This window comes from Tinamus guttatus, unplaced genomic scaffold (genome assembly GCF_059628265.1).
Source record: "Tinamus guttatus ecotype Peru unplaced genomic scaffold, ASM5962826v1 Tinamus_guttatus_pri_ptg000208l, whole genome shotgun sequence".
Classification (NCBI taxonomy): Eukaryota; Metazoa; Chordata; class Aves; order Tinamiformes; family Tinamidae; genus Tinamus; species Tinamus guttatus.
The window spans coordinates 6558364-6581644 of record NW_028288742.1 but is presented as its reverse complement, the minus strand read 5'-3'; the positions used below and the strand labels follow the sequence as shown (position 1 = coordinate 6581644).

At 47.9% G+C, this 23281-nt stretch overlaps 1 protein-coding gene across 1 annotated transcript; it reads left to right on the top strand.

Annotated features, from left to right (window-relative positions):
• The first annotated feature begins 19200 nt into the window (after positions 1 to 19200).
• On the top strand, positions 19201 to 21834 carry MRPL14 (mitochondrial ribosomal protein L14). Its single transcript, XM_010219809.2, has 2 exons — positions 19201 to 19344; positions 21357 to 21834. The coding sequence occupies exons 1-2, from the start codon at positions 19271 to 19273 to the stop codon at positions 21721 to 21723; spliced, it is 441 nt and encodes a 146-aa protein (XP_010218111.2). The 5' UTR covers positions 19201 to 19270; the 3' UTR covers positions 21724 to 21834.
• Positions 21835 to 23281: the final 1447 nt, after the last annotated feature.

Here is a 23281-nt window from a genome sequence, read left to right as displayed (position 1 = left end):
CAGCTTAGTTACCAGGGGTGAAGGTTGTGTCCCAGAGCTGTCCCCCCATTTTTGTTACTAAGATTGGGGTATGCAGTGGGGATTGCCATTGCTCTATTGCTCCTTTTTCTTCTAGGGCTCTTAGATACTGTTTTTAAGGATTTACCTTCTTTCTGGTACAAGTAACACTTGTCTTTTCACTGCTCAAGAATTTCACAAGCCACAAGATTAAAACAAAAAAATAAATTTATATATATATTTTTAATTTCCCCCAGCTGCTTACAGGGCTGTGAGCAACTATATCAAAACTGGTTAGCACAAACTTCATTTTGCCTCCATCAGCTCAGAGCAGCCACAGATGCTGGAATGGCTCCTTGTCTGCAGGTTCAGAAAGGCAGCATTTAGAAAATTTTACCACCACTAGTTTATTTATTTGGTCAAGGATTATTGCTTAGGTTCTTCTGGATGAGATGTCTTCCCTGCATGCACGCCTCTGCTCATGAGGAAGGACAAGATTGAACTGGCCAGTGAGTCTGTCAGGCCCTGGGGCTGGGTGCCCTGCTCTGCATCACTTGAACTGCAGGTAAAGAAGGGACCAACACACATGAGCCCACCCAGGAGGAAAGGCCTGTGCAGTGTCAAGCCCATGACAGGCAGTCATAAATATTCCACGTGGCAATCAAGACAGCCCTCACCCACAAAAGACCAGGCCTTTCCTCACCACACACACAGCCACGTGAGAGATATTTTTCAAGCAGTGAGAATGAATGAAAAAAAAAAAAACCCTTTTTTCCTGAGGGGAGAGTAACTTTCAGCACTGAGTGTCCAGACTCCTTCCCTCCTATTCACAACGCACCCTGCACTGTGCTCTGAGAGCCACCCAGGCACATCAGGCTGCGCGATGCAGAGACACCAGGTCTCTCCCACTGCAGCTAACAGCACATTGCCACAGGGAGCAACCTTGGCACAACAGGGTTAATTCATAATCAGTTTGCCTCACTAGACAGAATGAATCACCCAGCCCTGACAGCTGGTGTCAGGAGTGGCCATCTACTATTTCCACCAAGTGCATGTGGGACAGGGCCGCTAGCCACCCCCGCTGAGGGGCAATAGCCCTGCTTCCCGGATCAGATTCCTGGGCAGGAAGCGCATCCTCAGCAGCCAGGGAGTGGTCTGGCCAAGGGACATGCTCTGAGCAGCCCAGCGCCTGCAGCTCATGGCAGATAGCACGGGGAACGTACTGAGCAAGGCCCCTGCAGCTAACGCAGACAAGCCTTGCGTGCCAGCGGGGTCGGCACATCCATTTCAGCACGGGGGTTCCTACCCAAGGACTGTGCCAGGGGTCAGAGCGCACAAGGCGTCCGTCACAAACGCCCACCCAAGCTGGCACCCGGGAGGCTGGCTGGCTAGCAGAGCCCACGGAGAGGGTCTCTGCTCCCCTCCTCTCTGCTCCCTGGGTGCTGCCTTGGCAGCAGGGCTCCCAGGGCAGAACCAGCCACTCCAGCACAGGCCACCCGCACAGAGCAATCTCTTCAGGGAAGAGATCAGCATCACTCTTTTCACCTGCGGCCCAAGCCACAGAACCCCCTCATGGGCTTCCTCCTGACCTTGGTCTTGCTGTCACCCAGATTGCAGCCCAAGGAACTGTGAGGACTTCCTGGCGATGGCAGGACCTGCTCTGGCTCCCTCATCTCCTTCACCAGCCACAGTGGGTGCCTCCCTTATAGCATCCATTCCCTATTCACACACTTTTCACCTTGTATCTCTTGCGACTCTCTGCATTCAGTGGTCTCCGCTGTTTCCTTATTTCCTTCACTTCCTGAAAAGGGGTCCAGGTTTTGTTAAGGTCAGGCCAATGACCAGCCCTACAAGGAGATCCCAACAGGCACAGTGACAATTTCGTGTTATAATGAAGGGCATCACACAAGTCCGACCACTTTATGTGGTCTCTTCTCCCTGCTCTCCCTCAGCACCCATAGCTGTTGGATTAGGATCATAAGGAATACAACCCTACCTGTTTCCTTTGGTATTTAGATAAGGTCATTTTCCAGAAAATTGTCTGATATTTAATGGCTGACATTATTTGTCTCCTTGATCTCAGGAGGCAGCAAACCCCAGCTCTCCTCTCCCTCCTCCATGGGAGGCAGGGAGTGCCAGCTGGCAGAGGAAACCAGAGGAAGACGGAGGAGCCTCCAGCTCTAAGGAAGCTCCCTCCTTCCCTCCCTCTGCAGCTCCAGGAGCTGCTGGTGTCCCGAGGCACCCGGCTGCCTCTGCTGGGCCCTGCCTGCTCTCTGCCAGCAGTACCTGCCTCCGTCAGCAAAGCACCCTGCTCTGACTCAACAGCGTGCCAGGGCACTGCAGTGCTGAGAGGGGAGCAGCAGGTTACTCCTCCGGCACTGCAAGCAGCAAGACTTGTTAGCAGGATCTCGTCAGCAGGATCTTGCCCCGGCCCTTCTCATGGGTCGGGTTACCAACAGATGGAGAAGACAATTCCGTTCCACCACTCCCAACACACATGTCTTAAGGAAAAAAAAAGCAGGGGGAGATCAAAAACACCTCCTTCCCCAGCCACATCAAACCTCAAATCCTCATCAGTTCTGCAATCCGCTTGGCTCTTGCAGACAAGGGACTAAGGAGACAAAACAGGAATAACAAGGCAGCTGGGCTTATGCTTCAGGACACAAGAGTCCCAGCACTTGGGTAGGAGGAGAGATTATTACCCAAAGGCTCTGTTTGGGACCTCTGCAGCCAGCTTTGTAAGAAGCTGTTAGGGAGGAATTTGCAATCAGTAACACACAAAATGGCATCTAGGGAGGGACAAGCTCAGGGATGCTCTGAAATGCCAGTGCAGGCTAGGAGGAAATTATAAATTGATGGTGATGATTGGCAAGTTCAAAACAACCTGGAGAGGGAGGATAAAAATCAGTCGGAAAGCCTTTTAATGATCCAGAGAGGGTGACCACACTGCTGAAGCTTTTCAGGATCAGGCTGGGTGTTTTCAGCTCATGTTGTTTCCCATAAGAAGGCATACAAAGTAAAGTCCTCTTCCTCCTCCAAGAAATGCAGTAGAAACAACAACAGAAAGAGCATGCCAAAGCATCTCCTGCCATCTGAAACCTACTTTGTTCTCTATTCACCAGCCATGCACTTTTCAACACTTTCTTACTGATCCAGTCACTCTCATATTTTGAAAATGGACTCATTAGAACTTCACACCTCCACTACTTTGATCACCCCATCTTTTTTCTCTCCCTAATTTCTTGACTACAACCACCTGCTGATATCTGATCTTTCACAGAAGGCCAATCTTGGAGACATCTGCCAGCACAGCTGTGTCAGAAGGAGAAGCAAAGGCCCATGTGATCAACATGTCTGGACAGGTGTAAGTTTACTGATGGGGATGCAGTTATACTGGCAAAACTGCTTCTCAGTGTTTTGAGGTGGTGATGGGAGCTGGAATAACGCAGACTGAGAATTTGCCAGAACAGTATCAGCCTAGTGATCAAAACAGGCAATCCCACACATCAAGCAGGCCAGAAGACTGCAAGTGTTTTGAAGTAGGCACCTAATACACATTACAAACAGGGCCCAGGACCATGCTGAAATGTTGAGACTGTGCCATGATGTTTTATGCCTTTATAACTTGCAAAGGTGCATCTGTCACTCTGGGTCCATCATAACTACACGAACTACTGCTGCTATTTCACAAGACTCTTTTCCACCAACTCGCTCTAGACTGAGGCCTTTTAATTCGGTAAAACCGACTCCCCATAATAAGACATAAACACTTTCTGAGGTTATTTTCTCATTAAAACAGGGCAAAGCTAGAGGGAAAAACAAACAAAAAACCCTACCTCAAAATAGGATAAGGAGTGACACACTGTGAGGTTCCCCTGCTCACCTTTAAAGCATACCAAGTATTAATTCTCCCCTGACTCACGATAGTCAGGGGCTATGTACTAGCTTTGAAATCCCCCTCTTACCACAGGCGATAATAAAGCACCAAGATATTAGTGTGTGAGATGCCATCAACACCAGACACCAGGGATTTACAAAGGATACATCCTGTTAGGCAAACTGGATCAGTTTTATTTTTAACAGTATTACAGCGTTAGTGGATGAAAGGGAAGTCGTAGATGTGGCAAGATTTTAGCGAACCATCTGCTGCAGCATCTCATCCAATCTCCTTCTCAAGACTGCTGCATAAAGCGAACAAAAGTGTTACCTCTTGGACTGGGAAGGGACCTGAGGGCTTAAATAAAACAGCAGCCAAAGCAGAGAGCACCAGGCCACAGGCTAGCTGGAACTAGAGAGACTAAAGAATCACTCTTTATTTTGTTCTTCATATGCATTTACCCAGATGATGACTTCTAGAGGGTGGTGGGTAGGCTCTCAGGAGCTCTGCCGGCTGCTTCCAGATATCTTTTTGGCAAAGAGGTCGAGTGTCAGAGGCAGGGAAAGCTATTATTCATTGTGGTGGGTGATGGGCAGTTTCAAAGGCAAACGCATGGAGAGTAGAGGTAGGTTCATCAGAGCATCGCTGTACAATAGCTGGAGTTGGGCCAGAGCTTCCTCTTATTGGTGCAGGAGAAGACCTAGCTACATGGCTCTGAAGGGATCCTGGCCTCAGGGTCCCACCATACACTTTTCCTGTGGTATGGGTTTTCTTTGTGACCTGATATTTCTACCCTCCACATTACTGATGAACACAATCACAGAAATGTTACACTTACGCAGGGTAACCAAGTGCCATCTTAATACTTGTCTTTACTAGATACAAATTGAACTCCTTATGTTTCTCCCCATTAAGCTTTCTCTCAAATTATTTTGTAGCTCTTTCCTGCAGTCTCTTCAGATTTTCAACACCCTTTCCTGAACACTGACACCAGTTCTGGATACAGTATTTAGTATCAGTCTCCAAAGCACCTTCAATAGCAACAAAAGTTGCATTCTTATAGCTACTCTCTACTTCCCTTCAATATCAAATCTGGATTTCACAGAACTGCCAGGCTTGAAGAGGAACAAGTCACCTGGTCCAATTCTTTGCGATAAGGCACAGCCAGCTATAACTGGTTCATACCTACAAACATGTATATAAGTCAAAATCCATCATATCCATTGCCCTGCATCCGTCATGCAGGGGAGTTAACAGATTTGGTGTGGTACATTCTAGAAAAACACACACTGATGGATATTTCTCCTACCTCCTTGCAATGTAGCTTATTTTTTTTTTCTGGTTTATTTGCACTGAGTCGGTGTAGTTGTCCTCTTCATCCCTATAGCCCAAGGAATCAAGCCCTGGGATCTTCTCTACTAGATGTTCTCTAAAATGGCTGCTTACCGTGCAGAGGTTACCTTGCGCTGTTCTGTAAGTATTTTCAGGGGAATTTCATAAGGCTTTGCCCACTTAACCAAATCTAATTTACGTGTCACCTGTTCCAACTTGTGCTTGGATTCAATTTTAAAAAAGTCCTTGTCACCACTGACCTTCTTTGCAAGGGGAGGACAGAATCCTTACTGCCACCTTTTGCTGTTGTTCTTTTCTACTCAGCCAGGAGTAAATTCTTTCTTCCATCCAACAGCTGCATTGACTCTCTTTGCCATAGCTGGGTGGTCACACCAGGTTTTGTGTTCATTGCAAAACTCCTTCCTTCTTCCCAGATTTATAACTTCAAACAAAATCAAACTGAAGCTCCCCAGTCTAAGCTGTGGGTAATAGCAAGTCCCTGGGCATTTCCTGCAGTTCAACAGAGGCAGCGTCATTTGTTCCAAGTCTAAACCTCAAGTGCAAGTAAGATCTCAGCAAATCACCAAATATCATATGCAATCACCCCGCGGATGATATCAGCATCACCAGCACCACCTGAGACTCTACAGAGTACAACAGTCTCACACAAAGGGGAGTCTAGGCAATATGAACCGAGAGCTGAGGGAGGAAAACCAGAAAATTCCTCAGATCTTTTTTAAAATGCTAAGGCTTTTTTGCTCAAGGGTGTTGCTAAAGTCAGATGCAGAGATCCTCCTCAATCATTATCACTATCAGGCCCCATCAACGTCAACCAGAAGATATAAGACAAGAATAACTATTTCAGGCAGAAGACAAGGCCTTTTGCCACCAGAGTTTCCTCTGAGTAAAAGACAACAGCAAGACGGTCTCATTCCCTGGCTTTGAAGGCAGCAGGGGCAGAGTCTACTAAAGGCCCATTCCTACTGAGGGAAAGCAGGGCCAGGGCAGAGACAGCAATGCCAAAGGAGAGGCAGGGCACCAGAGGCCCTCACTGGCCACCCCTCTGAGCCAGGAGTGGGAAGGAAGAGAGGCCCTTTGGCTCACTGCTTGGAGATGGTGAGATTCGGGTGCTTCTGGAAAGCAATGGTGGAACCAGCACGCCAAAACCAGCCGATATAAATGCTTCCTGCAGCTGCTATGCCTGCATGCTGATGCAATGTGCTACCTTTCAAATACACAGTCCCTTAAGAGATCCAGACCTTTTTTTTTTTTTTTTTTTTTTTTTTTAATAATGCAATAGCACAAACATATTCCCAAAACAGACCACATAAATGTGAATCTTCAAAAGCCTGTTTCAAGCCAGATCTATGCTATAAACTTCTGGTTTCTCCATCAAATTGAAAAGAGAAAAAATAGCAGGCACAGAACAAGATCTATGCCTTTCTCAAGCACAACAGCTATGCAGGCAGAAACTGCTGGCATTGACACAATTAGACCAAAGCACATCAGGAATAGGAGACCTTGTTTTGTTCAAAAGGTGCCAAAAATATGCCAGCAGGATCTCCATTTTGCCAAAAAAAAAAGCTGTGTGGCCACTATAAGATCTTGGCACAAGGACAGTACTGGGAAAGCATTCCTTCTGCTCCGGAATTGGCTTTATGAGAGGTTGGGGAGAAAGGGTCTTGAAAGCAAAGAAGGAAGAATGACAGACAATATCCATGTATAACAGCAGCGGGGAGAGTAGGAGTATTTCCAATCCTGCTAGGGGATCATGTGCAGGGAATGCATAAAGAACATGCAAAGATAACCTAGCAAAGGGGAGCAAACGCTGCACGGAAAAAAAAAAAAAAAAAAAGGCAGAAAATGTTCTGCATCACACACAGCGAGAGGCTCTCGTCCTTCCTGCAGCTAGTCTGTATTTGGAGCAGAGGGCAGACACCCAGCTCCATGCTGGAAGCACGAAAAGAGGGAAGGCAGTGCCAGCCACAGGCTGCAGGCTCAGAGAAAAGCCATTTCGTACTGTAAGCCTTTGCTCCACAAGCTTGGCACTGGCTTCACAAATCTTGCCCTCTCTCTGCTCTAGAACTCAGGCATCTTTCCTCTCAATTATTATTATTATTTTCCTCTATCACCTTCTTTTCAGGCAACATCCATATTACTCTCCACTCTTCCCACTTCCCCGTTATCCTGAGGCCCAACCCTCTCCGCGGCAGGACTGCTGACAGGATGATGGCTGCAGGCACAGAGGTTTCTTCCCGAGAAGGACACGCTCACGGCAGCTCCTGCACACGCCAACTCCCCGTATGGTCAGCAAGACAAGGCAGCCTTCTCAGAGAGAGACGGAGCTGCACAGGGAACACAGAGATGCCGAGGGCTGCAGTGGAACTGCAGTGGAACTGTTCCTCCCGCGAGGAACATGGAGCTGCCCTCAGAGATGCGGGTTGGCACTGGCATCTTTTGAAACTATAGCATCAAAACCAGGAAAGCAATTGTGAACAGCAAGGTGGATGAGGGGCACACACTCCATCCTTCTTCCTCTCTAGAAACCTGCACTCCTGTTTCCAGCTCAGGCTCCAAGCAAACTTCAAACTCCCAGGCTCACTTCCAGGAGGCACTTCTGCAGCTTCACTCTGCTGCCAGGCTCCAGGTGGGAAGCCTGGGGATGGGATAACAGAGGTATAGGGCAAGAGCAAGGAACAAGGGCATGTTCCTGGCTTTGCATCCATGCACCAGCCTGGTCAGTAGCTGTGATGTCCGAGGTCCTGGCAGCTCCTGGAGAACCTGTATGTCTGGCTGGCTGGACTTCCACTCCTGCTGGCAGCGGGTGCAGGTGAGAGCGAGAGGCCTCTTTGCACGGCAATACACATGGCCCAAGGTACAGAGCACGAGCACTCTCCCAAGGGGCCAGATTGGGCAAATCCTGCCAGGAAAGCTTCCTCTCTCCAGTACTGGGAGCTCTCTGCTCGCCTGGGGCGATGCAGATGGGCATGCTTATTGAAACACACTTGCTTTCAGCCTGCTCAGCCCAGCCAGGGCCCTGGGGACAGAGGAGGGGCAGCAGATACTGCTTTGTTGAGACCAGACAAAGCCGAACCTTCCTCTGACTCAGGCAGCACCCGGAGGACACAGTCCAGCAGGCTCCCTTCCCCCTGCCTCCGAAGCCACCAGGCAGGGCCTGCCTCGCTGCAGAGCTAGTTCAGGTGGTTGCAAGTCTGCCTTTTCGCTTCAGGCTTCGAGAGGGGCCTCCAAGGCAGAAAATACACAGTGAGGGCCAGCTCCTCTCTGTTCATTTGCAGGGCTTAGGGCTGGGATGGAGTGAAGCTCTGGCCATCTCACAGTGTGAGAGAGAGAAAACCCGACAAGGCCTTGCCCACTGTTTGGATTTGTTCCTCCCTGTCACAGCCGTCGCTTCCCTGTTAAGCTTTCCCCACGGGACTTGGCTGCCTGGCAAACCTCTCCGGGATGAGCAGTGGCTGTGCTGAGCAGGGAGCAGGCCGGCCTGCCCACGTACAACATCCCAGCTGCCCACACGGCAAAGCAAGACACCAAAGCCCTCGTGCCTACAAACAGCATCTCAGGAAGGGCCTCGGGAAGGCAGCAGGGTGGTTTCCGACTCTTTGTGGCCTGAGTCCATCACCACCACGTCCAGACAGGCTGGCGTGCAGGCTCGCTCCTGGGAAGGAGGTGTTGCAGAAGTAGCCTGAGGGACTGTCTCCAAGGATTGCTCTCCCCTCCTTTGTTCCCACCCTTTGGAAAGCAGCCCTTAGAATAAAAAGGCCTTAACAGTACTGTCATTAAAGGACATGGAGACGAATCCTTGAGGCTGTCCCATTTTTCAGTCATTCCCATTGTCTTGTTTCATCCCTGCACCAGAAATGCCCCAGGGAAGATCCAGCCCCAGTGCCTAGCAAGCCCCATCATCCTCACCTCCATTACCAGATCGCAGAGCTCTCACATGCTTTGATGTGCAAATCTGCTACTGGATCCATAATCAGCACTAGCTACAGTTAACTGCATCAGACAGAGCAGATCACAGTTGCCTTCTCTGATACGAGGAGGTGCCACCTGCTGAGGTCTTGGGTCCCCAACACATGGTGTCACCCTGGCTGTGGGAACTGGGACAGGGCATCGTGGCCTGATATTCCCAGCTTAACTGAGGTTGCACCTCTGCGGTCAAGGTGAAGGAGGCAGAGGAGTTGCTGGCAGAACTTGACAGGGCTACACATGATCCAAGGTATTTTAGCTACCTTTGGCTCAAGGAAAGCAAAATTAGCAAGGGACAGAAACAGACCATCATGTCTGCCAGCTCTCAGGCTTTTATCACAGATCTTATGCTATCGGGGTTTTCTTAAAGCTCTAGCTCCTTGATACACATGATTTCATAAGAATATTTTTTCTACATGTACATTTATCAAAAATTTAAAAAGGCAAGTTCCTCACTCATTTTCTTGTCAAACAAAGCTTAAAAAATCAAAGATATTGTAGAAGCTTAGTAAAGTCGCTGCAGAAAAAGCAAAGGCAACAGTATTTCCCCCTTCCCTTGTTTCTCTCCCCCCGCCCCCCACCTCATGACTTTGGGACATTTCAGGATAGTGAAACCACGCTCTGGTTGAAGGCGAAGAAAATCAAGCAGTCCAAAGCCTCATGGCAATGCTCTTTCATCAACAAAGCCAACATCCTCAGAAAATAGAGTAGCTGCAGTTCCTTCCAAGGTTACTGAAGACAAGAACAGACAAAAATAGACTGTGCAACAAAATATACTTATGAGCCAAACAGGGTCTCTCTTCCCTCATGTTTATCTTCCTCCCATGCTAGCTGGATGAAGCCCTCAGAAAGGACATACTATACTGTATAGACAGCATATTACCCCAGCTAAAAGGTTCTAGACGCAAAAGGCCTTTCCTAGGTAGATACAAGCTAATTGCAGCCATTAGAAGTCCTTAATGCTTTGCTATTTCTGATTTGAGCAGGGTGCTCCTGGATTTGGTTGTGAGCAGAGTGGCTTTCTGCACTCTCAGAAACATTAGAAAATGAAAAGCTATTAGCCAAAACAGTGCAGGTGTTGGGAGGGAAGGTTAACAGCTCCTGCAATGCACTTGCACAGGCTATGGCCCATGCAAGGATGGGGCATCTGCAGGGCTGTTCCAAAGACACTAGGAAGAAGGATGGCATGCCAATTTGGAGGGCTGGTGATTAAAGGAAATAAAAATAAAATAAAATAAAATAAAATAAAAAAAGGACTATCTGCTTTGTTACATGACCATGGATACCAGCCCTATCAAATAACTCTCTTTGCTAAGGTCTCCAAGGCACAAGAGGCAGAGTGATATTACACACTCACCTATCCTCTTTGAGAACACCCTTCCTCCTCCTCAGCTAGCCAGTGACAAGGGTGGCACACAGGGAGGGCAGGGAATCTTGCACACCTAGGGACCCTAGCACACACTCCAGCCCTCCCGTGAGCAACATCAGTGTCTCACACAGCACCTGGAATAAAGACGGGAGCCAGGGCCGCCTGGTGAGAACGGGCGCAACCACCCGGGTGAGCCCGAAAGCCGCATTCCCGGCCCCGGGGCAGCCTAGGGGCAGGTGCGCATGGATGGCAGTGCAGGGTCCCACTAGACAGCAGGGACGCCCAGGCACTGGGGTAGCCAATTGCCAACGCTGGGTGGCCAATGCGGAGCTGCGGACACCCCCTTCCCACGGCTCCAGGTGGAGCGGGCAGACACCAGCAGCAAGCCCTGGGCGACCGCGAGCCAGCGCTGCTCCCTTCCCCGCCGCGGCGCGGGGGGCGAGGAGGACACGGGGCTGGCCGGCCAGCTCCTCCCGCGTCCCTCCCGCGCGGCCGGCGCTGCGGGACCCGGCCCTACAGAGGCGCTGCGGCCTTGGCGGAGATGCTCGCCCGCTCCCCGGCATTCCAGCCGCAGGCAGCGCTCCCGCCCCGAGCCGCTCCCCGAGGGAGCGGGGCACCGGCCCGGCCCGGCACGGCACGGCCCGCGCTGCTCCCGCCCCGCCGCGGCGCGGCCCCGCCGCCGCCGCTGCAGTGAAAGGGAGGGGACAAAGAGGGGGTAAGATAAAAGCCGCCCGCAGCCCGCGAGACACACGGGAAACGGGGAAAGGCAGCAACAAAACAACAGCAACAAAAAAAGCAAATAAAAATAAAATAAAATAAAATAAAATAAAATAAAATAAAATAAGGATTACCCGGCAGAGCTGCGCCCCGCTAAGCCGAGCCGAGCCGGGGGCGCGGCAGCCCGACCCTAAGATGGCAGCGCGGCGCCGCCGCCGCCCCCGGCTCGGCGACCCCGGCGAGCAGCGGAGTCGGGCGGCGGCAGCGTCAGCAGCAGCGAAAGGCCGCGCACCGCGACCGGGCCCCGCACCGCGGCCCCCGCTTACCGGCGTCAGCCACGGACCGGCTCCCGGCCGCCTCCCCGCCGCGCTCGGCAGCGCCCGCCGCCGCCGCCGCCGCTCGGCGCGGAGCCACGGCTGGGCGGGGCCACGGCTCGGGGCGGGGCCACGGCACGGGGCGGGGCCTGGGGGGCCTGGGGGGCGGGGCCTTTTCCCACCCCGCCCCGCTCCTGCGTCACTTGGCGCTGTTGCGTGCGTGCGTGATTACGTGTGTGCGTGCGTGCCGGCGCGCGGAGGCAGCGCGTCTGCCGCTGAGGTGCGCGGGGTGGGGTGGGTAACGGCCGGGCCCGCCGGTAACGCCGGCAGGTAACGGCCCCGACGGTTGGTAACGGCCGCGGCGGCCCAGGGCTCCCCGGGAGGGCCTAGCCCGCGGTCCTGGGGCCGCTTTGCCGCACCCCTGGCCTGTGCCCCGGCGCTCCCGGCCCAGTTCCCGCGCTGCACAGCGCCCGCCTCGGCCTCCAGAGCGTTTCTTCGCTTAAGGGTTCCCCGCGGTGGTGCTACCTGGATTAGGCGTGGAGCGGTGCGGGGAGTCATGCAGCGAAGATAGACCCAGATTCCTGGGTGCTGAGCAGTGCAGTGCTATCCCGTGTGTGTCACCGGGACTCGGGAAGTGTGGGCAGTAGCTTGTGCACTGCTGGTTCTTCTCCAGAAAAGTCTTTGGAGGTCCAGTGAGTAAGGGGGGGGGGGGGGGGTTGCAATTCAGGGAAGGAGACTGTGTGACAGGTTTATTATTATAACACATAGAGTCATGGTGGTTGGAAAAGATCTATTCCTTGTGGTTAAAGCAGCCAGGTAATAAGCCTTTGTAAAAGCAGGACCCAGGCACCATTCTGAGTTGTGTTAGCTTGTCTGGTTTGCAAATTCTGCTAAGAACACCTGGGAGGGTCTTGTGTAAGAAAAAGAGAAACTGGTGTAAGGGAAATTTCTGAGTGAGAAGCAAGTCTCACTTCAGTAAAGCAGAAGATCATTCTGCTGCACTGTGGAAATGGTACATTTGTTACCAGGTTATGTCCTCTTCAGCCTGAGTCCTTCCGTGTTAGGAAGGAGTGTGTTAGGAAGCTTGTGATAGCTTTATCAGGAGGGCCCTTAGCCACTGCCATTCTTTGCTCTGTGAAAATCAAGTCTAGGTTAGTAGTAACTATTTTTTTTTCTTCATTTTTTTAATAGTTGAGCCACAGGCCCTCCACCTTCTCTTCCTTCTTATTTGTGTCCTCCTACCTGTCAGAACTTCCCCCTTAGTGTGGTTACTATTTTCTGCTTTGTGATTGTATCTCACTGGTTGGGACCTGGTAGCCTAGGTCAGGGGCTGGAAACAGAATATGATCTTTTGTTTTGGCATCTGTGGTCTTGCTCCCAAGACCTCAGTACATTTAGAGAGATTTAATGTTCACTTGTTATGTGATAAGTGTGTCGTTGCAACTTATCACATCACAACCTATCGGGTGTATCGGAAAGCAAAGCTGTGGAATTCCAGAAGACGCAGGTGAAGAAGGATATTCCTGGGCTTTGCCTCCAGAGACATGAAATAGTCTTGGGTTAGATATTTGCTCTACTGTAAGTTTGCTTTGACCCTAGACAAGAAGTTGTCCTCCCCATAGTTTAATTTCCTGCTAATACACCAAGAATAATCCTTTTCTATTTTAGTACAGTGCTGTGAATATGAGTATATAACATGGATTAGGGTGCTTTGGGAGTAAGAGCCATAAGTACCTTAGAGATGGGACTTCTGGATACTTCAAACGTTAAAAGTAAATTTTCCTTTTAAGATATATACAGACATCTCTTTTTTTTTAATACTTTTTTTTTCTGATTGTGATCTAGAAAACAAAATTGGGGTGTGAAACTGTAGGATTCCTTGAAAACTGTAGGAATGGAATTTCTTTTTTCCTTAACAAATGTTATGAGGCAGTATTGGCAACTTGGATTATAAATATCCTGTTTAATAAATAATCCTATTCATAAACTGAATTCTAGAAGAGTTAAGCCCTTTTTGTGAATCTGGGCCTTTCCGCATGGTATTAACGTAAAACCAATTATGTCTTGATAATGAACATCTCAAGTATTTTTAACACACACGAGCCCTTAATCACATCTCTTCCTTTACGAAGAGAGCTGTGAATGGACCGAGTCCTGTAGCTCACAGCTGGCTCCTGCGGCTCACACTGGCAGCCGTTCTATAAATAAACCCGCAGCACAGAGTAGGGGGGTAGGTATTTGTATCCTGCCTATTGTCTTGGGTTTATTTCCTGCCTTTTAATGATGGGTGACAGATGCAATTCAAATCCTTGTGGTTCCCAGAGCATGTCCATGTGGGTCTTTTAGAAGAAGAAGGAACACGTTGACTCCCACTGTTTGACTATTCAGATAGGATTGCTAGTATTAAAGTGAAGAACGTTTTTCCTGGTGTATTTTGTATGATTGACAGCAGGTTTTGTGGAGCAGACTTCAGCATTTGCTTTGCACATTAGTTCATTTTCCCTGTGTGTGCGAGTGAGTTATTAGCAGAGAAGAGAAAATGGGATGTATGTGGAAGTACTTTGTGGGGTGGAGTAGGGAATTGGGAGCAGATGCCATTTCCAAAACTACTCATTGGAAAATAAGGCAAGATTGGGTTGTTCACTAATAGCAATGTGTCAAGGCGTTTTTACTGTAGGATACAGATAAGGTAACAACAGCACCATTTTTTTTTTCTTCTTTAATCCTATGGGAGACACCATTAATAGAATCCTAGTCAGAGCCTTGTTCTTCTGGGTCTTCAGGCACAGACCATTTTAGGACTCCCATGACTGTGTTAGTCATGCAGGTTCAAACAGAGTGCTGTTGTAATGCACATCAGTTTTTTTTCTTTTTTCAAAAAGGAAAGAGATTTTTATCTTGTCCTGCTTACCTAGCATTTCTCGTAAGTCTGGCTTGCCAGTGAAAGGAGAAATCCCCATTATGTTTTGCCACAAACCCTTGCACCTGCGTTCATGTGGCTGCGTGGTGAGTTGGATCAGGGTCCTGGCGTGTCTGAAAACTGTCCCTGGCTTACACAGGTGCTAGTGCCGGCACAAAGGAAATGATGGAAATGCAAGTGGGGGTGTATGACTCTCTTCCTTGGTACAGCCTGTGCTGATGCTGGTTCAAAGTGAGTATGTAATTCCATCCTCCTTATCTGTATGTCGTCCTTGCTTCGTCTCAGCTCCCTGAGGCAGGCTCCTTGCCTCATTGCGGGCGTTTGGTGAAAATCCTGTACGTTGCTCGCTTCTGTGAGCTAGGATGCCATTTTCCAGAACTCCTTCATTTGAAACCCGCTTGCACTTGTGGTATTAATAAATCACTTCTTTAATCTCAAGGGAAAATGGTAAAGGTGTTAGCTTTAATGAGGCACTTGAAAATGGTATGGTGGATAAATAACATCCTGAGGTTTAAAACTAGTGAAGAGTTCCTGTGTTGTGCCATGTTAAAATGTGATGCCCGTCTGTTGTGCTGAATGGGGCAATGCTGACGGGCCCTTGAGAAGGGAGTGTTTACTGTAGCAGGTTATTGCATGTTCAAATTTCCTTAGTGAAGTAGAAATCAGGTCATTTTAGTGAATATTTGATTAACAGATGCCTCTCCCCACCCTTTTTAAAATCTTATTCTGAATTCAGTCTGCAGGCTGTGCTAACTCCTGGCTGATATGTGGAACTGAGAGAAGCAGAGCATCTCTAATATTTTGGTTTTAAGAAAATGGGTCTCTTTAGCCATGAGATAAATAAGCTAAAATTTAAATACAGCAATGCAGGAACTGAGAAGCTGCTTTGTGTGATTTCTATAATTGCTTCTCTGGTGCAGCTCTACGTGGCCTACATTATATCAGTAGTTGTCTTTGTGTTGAGCCTTTTATTTTAGGAGAGCATCTGCTTAAGTGCTACTCTTTCTTGCCATGAAACTTTGAAATAAATCCTACTTTGAGCAGGAGATTGCACCAGATGACCTCCAGAAGTCCCTTCCAAGGTAATTCCTATCCTTGATTAGCTGCATATCGGTGATTAAGCATTAGCAGTGGTGCTGCTTTGCCTGTATAGGTTCCTGCAGAGTGCATTGCTGTACCAACTGGGCAGTAGTAGCCCCACGCTTCTGGGAACTGCCCTGCCAATTTTGCTGTGCTGTGCTCCCAAGCTCCTCGGAGCACTGAGACCTGCAAGACAAGACTTGAGAAAGGCACCTTGCGACAGGTGCCTTTCTCAAGCTCAGGTCATTGGCATTTCCAGTGCATGGACTAAGTGCTGCCCTCTCTCTGCTGAGCTTTCTAAGGACCTGTTGGTTTGAGGCAAAATCTCCAAGTGGAAGGAGCAAGGTGCCCCATCTGCGGGGCCGAGGAAGTGTCTGGCTTTCAGCACCTTAGGGTGGCTGTTAAATGTTGGCACCATTCTGAGCATTCGTGTGGCAGCATACAGAATGAGTGACTTCTGTGCCCTTCCGCATTTAGGATTAGCTGTTTCGCAGAGGGGAAACTCAGGGCAGAGGAGATCAAGTGGCCTGTTCAGAGCTGCAGAGGGAGCAGCTTAGAACTAGGTCTCACTGAGGAGTGCCTGGAACCAGACCAGAACTGTTGTCTGTTCACTTCTAGAAAGGAAGTTGGCGTGTTAAAATAGCTGAAAATGTGATTCACTTGCACCCTTGCATGCTGAACTCTGAGCCACAGATGCATTCTTCCCTTCCCCTGTACCCCAAACCTTCCTGTTAATTGGTAACATCCCCATGTTTATTCAGCTCCTAAATTAAAAAAAATGCATACCAAATAATCAATTATACAAAGTTTTGTAGCTTGTGACACATGTTGAAATGTTGAGGAAGAACTTCTGGCAAAGAGATGTACTGACTCATCTGGAAAAATAAGCCATTTTTTAGTCCTTAATACTGTGAATGCTTCTGCTGGGAGTTTTGAACAAACTTGTCTGTTCAAAACTTCACTGCCTCTATGGTGTAGAAAAAAAAGCTGTAACTCTTCCCAAGAGCAGGTGAATAGAGGGGAGGGACAGTCACGGCAGCTGGATTCACCAGCGAACATGGGTCAGAGGCCACAGAGACCAACCCACTGCTCGTGCCTCTTCAGGCTTTCTGGAGGGATCCAAGGCTTTGGTGCAGTTTGGGAGCAAGTAGGAATGGGATTGTGCACTTGATTTGGGTTTCACCCAGGGGAACGGTGCACCCAGGTGCAGAATGGGATGCAGCCCCTCTTCCCTGGGGGTTGAATGCAAGGTAACTAAATCTACCTTAGAAATCCCAGCAGCAGCAGCAAGGCCCAGATAATTGGGCCTTGGATGCCAGCAGCACTGTAAATACTGCAGGGCCTTGTTTACATTAGGAGTGTGTAGCTAGATAAGTACCTGTTGTGAAAACACAGCCCTTCTTGAATCAAAGTTCAGGCTGGGAACAGTGCGAGAGAACTGTGAAGAAAAGCTGTACTCATTTGGAGATCTTCTGGAGATCTTCAAAAAATTGCATGGAAAAGTGTCTTTTTATAGCACAGAAATGTAAGCTTTCACTGTTGCTATGTCTCTGTTCCAAACCTGCCAGTGTGACAGGTGAGGCAGTTGCTGTGTGCTAGAAAACACGTGCTTTGTTCAGGAAATGCTGCTGCAAAATTTCCGTGGTGTGTATCCCCAGTGCTTCTCACTCTTCTGTTTGGAGGCACTTATTTTGCAGGATGTAAGGTTGCAAACTCCAAGAAAAAAAACAATCAAGTAAGTAAACATGGGAGAAAATATGAACAGTAAACAGATAATGCAGATTTAGCCTGATCTTGACTTGGTTGAAGTAAAAGCAGCAGTGGTAGCAGCTTTCAGAAGGCTCTGTGGATTTTTTTTTTCCCCCCAGAGAAGTTAGTTCGGCCTTGTTTTTAAAAAAAAAAAATGAAGACAATTGCTTCAGAAGGGGCTCTAAGCTCATCAGAATTGACAAAGTGGCCAGGGAAGATAAGAGGACCGTATTTGTTAATGTTTGCTTTCAAAGGGAGAGAAGCAGAGTGCGTGCTGGCTACAGTAGCAAGGCCTGGGTATATGTTGTCAATGGGTAGTAGTTGCAGGCAGATAGGAGGTCCTAGTGCTACCTGAGTTGGGCTGAATGAATGCTGCCTCCAGAGCCTTGTGAGTTTTACTTGGAAGTATTGTAGGTTCTGCTCCAGACCACTGCAGGAAAGTGAAAATCACAATAAAATCACGTGATTTTTTTCCTCGGTGCATATAAAGTTGTGTTTACACTCTGTTATAATCTATTAAGTGTGCAATAGCATTAGGTCTGACAAAAATCTATGTATATACCTTAACTAAAAAAAATACTTTATTGCTAGAAAAAATAATGCTAACCATCATCTGATCCTTCAGCAAGTCTTAATCTTTTTGCTGGTGGAGGGTCTTTCCTTGGCATTGGTAGCTGCTGACTGATTAGGGTGGTTGCTGAAGTTGTAGGTGTCTGTGGCAATTTCCTAAAATGAAACTGGTGAAGTTTGCCAGATCAATTGACCCTTCCTTTCACAAAGGATTTCTCTATAGATTCCGATGCTATTTGATAGTGTTTTACCCACGGTAGAACTGCTTTCAGAACTGGAGTCAGTCCTCTCAAACCCTGTCACTGCTTTGTCATTTACGTTTATGTAATACCTTCAAAATCCTGCGTTGTCATTTCAGTGATGTTCACAGCATCTTCCTCAGAAGTAGATTCCATCTCAAGAAACCACTGTCTTTGCTCATCCATAAAAAGCAGCCTCATCCACTGAAATTTTATCATGAGATTGCACCAGTTCAGGCACATCTTCAGGCTCCACTTCTGATAGTAACATCAAAGATCACTGATCAGAGATCACCATAAGATATAATAATAATGCAAAAGTTTGAAATATTGTGATAATTTCCAAAATGTAACACAGAGACAGGAAGTGAACACAAGCTGTTTAAAAAAAAAATGGTGCTGACAGCCTTGCCTGACACAGGGTTGCCACAAACCTTACATTTGTACAAAATGCAGTGCCTGCAAAGTGCAATAGGACAAAGTGCAGTAAAATGAGGTATGCCTGTATTTCCTCTGCTCGCTTGGATCTGCTGGCATAGCTGCTTGTGTCCTGGCTCCCTAGGCTCTTTTCAGCAAAGAAGTGGTCTTGGTTGAGACAAGCCTGTGCTGCTGAGCAGCACACTTCTCAATCGCTCGACAGACTGAGGTTAGGGAACAGCTTTGTGTGTAGGTAGGGGAGGAGGGTGTGGTGCTCGGGCAGAGGTTAAGCTTGTAACCAGCTCAGCTGTAGCCGGAGTGATGTCTGTGTGTGGAGCCAACACCGTGATATTACGGGAAGTAGCTTAATCTGGGCGGCTCAAACAGGGCAAGATTGTCCGGGGAGTGATTCTGGGCTCTAAACACAAGTCTAAGCACTCAACACCTCGTGCCTACTGGGGGTGAGCACTCAGTACAGGCACCTGAGTTATGATACCCAGCTGAATTCGGTCGGGCTGTTGCTCCACTTCGTAGCATGCCGTAGATGCTCTTAGCACTTCATGCTGTGGATTGCCATATCTAAAGGGTTATTGAGACTCTGCTATGTGATTCAAGTGAAAAAGAAAAATGTGAAATGCATACTGTCCAGTTTCCCGAGTCCATAATTCTTTTGTTTCTTATGCAGGGTAGGATACTGGCATCCAAATGGCTCTCTTGAATAGGCGACTGGGCTTATCCATAGCCCATCTAAGCAGCACAGTCACCCAGCGACACTTCAGGTAATTTTCAAATCCTGCTTTTTTTTTTTTTTTTTTTCCCCTGGGATCAATACCCTGATTCAAAGAGATGTTGTTAAGTCAATCAAGCCTAAAATATAGTCTAATTTGAAAAGGGTAATATAATAAAAAAAAAATTAAAAAAAACCCCACTGCTGTCATTTCATGATTTTTAAAGTGAGCCCCAGCACAACTAGAGATTCAGGTTCCTGGCAATCTGAACTCTATATTTGCGTGCTTATAAAGAATTTTGTAGGCCTTTGAGGATTCTCTTCAGCCAAGTGAAGAGGAGAGGAAAAAAAAAAAAAGCGGGGGGGGAAGGCAGCAGCGAACCTCTGCTGATGTAAAGCCAAATGCATGTTTAAAATTCTTCTAGAGTTCATCATTTCAGGTATTTAGAACAAGAGTAACCCGAAAAAAAATATTTCCCTTCTACCTTGACATTACCTCTCTAGTTATTTTTCTTTAGGTGTTACTCCAAGCTTAAGGCATTTAAAGCTTCTTAAATTCGTTGGCTTTGTGTTTTGCAACGCCCTGCATAGAGTAGACCAGTGGGCTTGGTGTGGGCATGAGGGATCTGTAGCACAGAGCTCTCTGAAGCCTCAGGGTTTCAGTTTGCAGGGTGAAAATAGTCATTCCCATGACTGTTTTTCTTCCATTGTGTAGAGAGGGCATTAAGGCGAGGTTAAGGGCTACCTTTCAAGGAGGTGTATAAGTCTTATTGGCATTCCCAGTAAATAGGCTGCACGGGGGCATAAAGGATAGATGCCAGCAGCAGGAGGGAGGGAAATCCACAGTCAAGCAGTGCTGCCGCTGTAGCCAGCGGTCTGTCAGGGAAACCTGTTCCGTGTGGTGGGCCTGCTTTGGATGAGGTGTGGATCTGCTTCAAGACTTTGGCCAAAACAAAGCAGCGAGGAAAAACAAAGTACCCCCTGTGCAGCTGTACTTGTCTGGTGTGTACCTGAGCAGCTGCACTTTCATAGGTGTCAGCTTGCTGTGCAGCTTTGTGAATTCGCTCCCACCCAGGCTTCTCTTTCTGCCTGCAGCAGCGCTCTGCAGTAAAGGTCCCCAGTGGGCTTTATTTGCTGTATGTGCCGGTGGCCTATAACACTAGGGGAATGTAGGTTGGTTTTACACGCTGTCTTTTGGAGCAGTGCAGCTGACAGCAGCTTGGCATTCTTGCATGTCTGACCAGCATGTTTCTAGGATCATATTGCAGAGCAGTTGTTTAGCAGTAGGAATGATCTTTCTGCTTTCCTGAAAATCTGTAATTGCATCTCTTTTGAAGAGAAGTAACAAATCATGTGGATTTGAGCGTGCTTGGGTAAAAGAGTAGCTATTCCTTAAAGGGAGATGAATTATTTTTCTTTTTTTCCTGCTGTTCCCAAGCGTATTGAGAGTCAGCAATACCAGCGTAGCATGCTGCAGTAGATTCCTGTTTTCTCCTACTGCTGCTGATCCTGCAGTGCAAAGCCATGCAGACGAGTACGCCTCTCTCTGGGAGCTTCCCACGCAGGGGAGGTGGTGGTCGGTCAGACTCTGGCTGCTGGCAGGTTAGCACGGTCGCACCAGGGCTTCAGAGGTTTTAGTGAGTGCAGGATAAGATGATAAAGCTTCACTGCAAAGAGGATTGGTGAGAAAATGCCTTGTTGCTGGAGAATGAGTTTTAGCTCCCTATAGGTTGTTTGTAGCAAAAACAAGCATTTATTTCTTTCCATAAACTGAAGCTGAATTGAGTCATCTGTGGTTGCTAAAAGACCCAGCAAACCCCTCTTCATGCTATCCTTTAGTCATGCTTCAGAGTAGATGGGTCGTTTTATGTTTGACATTTAGTGAAGAGTAGCATCTGGTGTTCAAAGAGCACATTGAATGCAGTAGATGTGTCACCCATATGGTATGCATTTGTTGCGGGCTCCTTCCGAATGGTTTGTGTAATGACAGGATCCTGTGCTGGGCTTGCCCTTGCTCTGCGAGGATTGCTGAGGAGATCTCTCGCTTGCTTCTCTCCTGTCTAGTGTTACTGGAGCTTGCAGTGCAATACAGAAGCTGACTCGTGTGCGAGTGGTGGACAACAGCACCTTGGGGAACACACCATACCACCGGCCACCGAAGTGTATCCATGTGTATAACAAGAGTGGGGTTGGCAAAGTAGGAGATACCATCCTTCTGGCTATCAAAGGAGAGAAGAAGAAGGCTTTGATTGTAGGGCAGAAGATGCCTGGCCCCACTATGACCCCTAAATTTGATTCCAACAATGTGGTACTTATAGAAGACAATGGAAATCCAACAGGAACTAGAATAAAAACACCAATACCTTACCTCCTGCGACAGAAAGAAAGAAAGTTCTCCAAAGTATTGGCCATTGCCCGCAACTTTGTGTAATGGCTAAGAAAAGTATCTGGCTATCGTGTGGATATCTTTTTATGCAGTAGCTGTTTTGTGGTTCTTTTCTAGAAGAACGTGAAGCATATGAGAAAGTAGAGGTTCATAAAAAGTCTCTCCCTGTTTATGAATTATCAACAACTAATTCCAGTATTGAAATATCTCATTTTTCTTCCAAATGAATATTGATTTGTTTCACAGAAACATCTGCAGTGTGTTTGGGAAGTGCTCCTGCATTCTAACTGTTCCGGTGGTGTTAATTTGGTCTCTAATCATTAAAATGAAAATACAGAAATCCTTCTTGTTTTGTATCTTCTGTCTCTGCCCTGTGTCTGCCTACCTACAGGGTAGGCTCACGCATACCAGAATGGGAGAGGTAGCAGTAGAATAGCATCACGACCTGGTGATGCCTTAGGTGTATTTGTTAAAGGGATTTGTGTCTAGATCTTTGCAGAAGAAAAAAAGTCTTTCTGAGGGACTGACATTAGGACAACCTCAGGGTCCACAGTGTTGGTGTGTGGTTGAATGGGGTATGCTAGAGATGTGGAAGATGGGGAAGGAAACGTGTGAGGCTTCCATTGCAACCTGTTCTCTCCACCTGACCAATGTCAGGAAACCAACTTCTGTGTTCTTTACCCAGCCCTGCATTGCCCCTGTGCGAAGGAGATCTGGAGACCTCAGTGCTGAGCCATCCCAGATGCGATTTAGCTGCTCCAGATATTTTGTCCCTTTTCACCACTGTCTCTATGATATCCTAATCATCCAAGAAAAAGAAGAGCCATGGATCCCCTCATGCTTTTGTTACTCAGGGTAATGAAGATACAATTATACTTCATCTTTAAACTTAAGTTTAGCCTCAATCTTTAAGTAATGACACTGTTTCTCTTAATAAAGCTTCTCTGTTAACTGGAAAGGCCCAAGCTATGCCCAGTTTGGTGCAGAAAGATATTTTGCTCCTTGCCACGTGTGGCTTGTGCGCTGCTGTCTGTAGGCCAGCGAATGTCAGAGCTTCTGTCCTAAACCCCAAGCTCTGAGGATTTTTTTTTTTTAAGGCTTCGAAGTGTTTGCTGCCATAGGCTTCTGCACACTGACAACAGCAAAGCAGATACCGCCCTGGCTGATGTCAGTCTTTCCAGCCCATCTGAGGGCAGTCAGCTTCAAGGAGAAACTTTCTGTGCTTTGGAGAGGGTGTTTATGCCGCTTTGTTTGCTAAGAGCGATAGCGAGTGAACTCTGCGTGTGTTGGTCATGGCAATAACTGTGGCTAAGTTCACTCCCTCGCATGGAGTTTGCTGCCTTTCCGTGGCAGCATGGCATAGCCTGAGTCCTCAGGCACTGCTTAAAGTCCTCATTAAATTTGGTTAAATTTGTGTCCTGATCTACAAGTGGAGTTTCTAGGACTCTTCTCTGAGGCGAGTGTTACTCTAAACATTAAAACCAACTGTTAAGCTATTTTGAGGTGTACTTTGTCAGGCATCTACTACTGTGGGAGCAAAAAGCCACACGAGCTGCTATATCAAAGCTTGGGTAATGGTAGCAAGAGCTGTGCGAGACTGATT

Coding starts and splice junctions, on each gene's coding strand:
- MRPL14 (XM_010219809.2), top strand. CDS start 19,271: ATGGCTCTCTTGAATAGGCGACTGGGCTTATCCATAGCCCATCTAAGC. Junction 19,345..21,356: donor GTCACCCAGCGACACTTCAG/GTAATTTTCAAA, acceptor TCTCCTGTCTAG/TGTTACTGGAGCTTGCAGTG.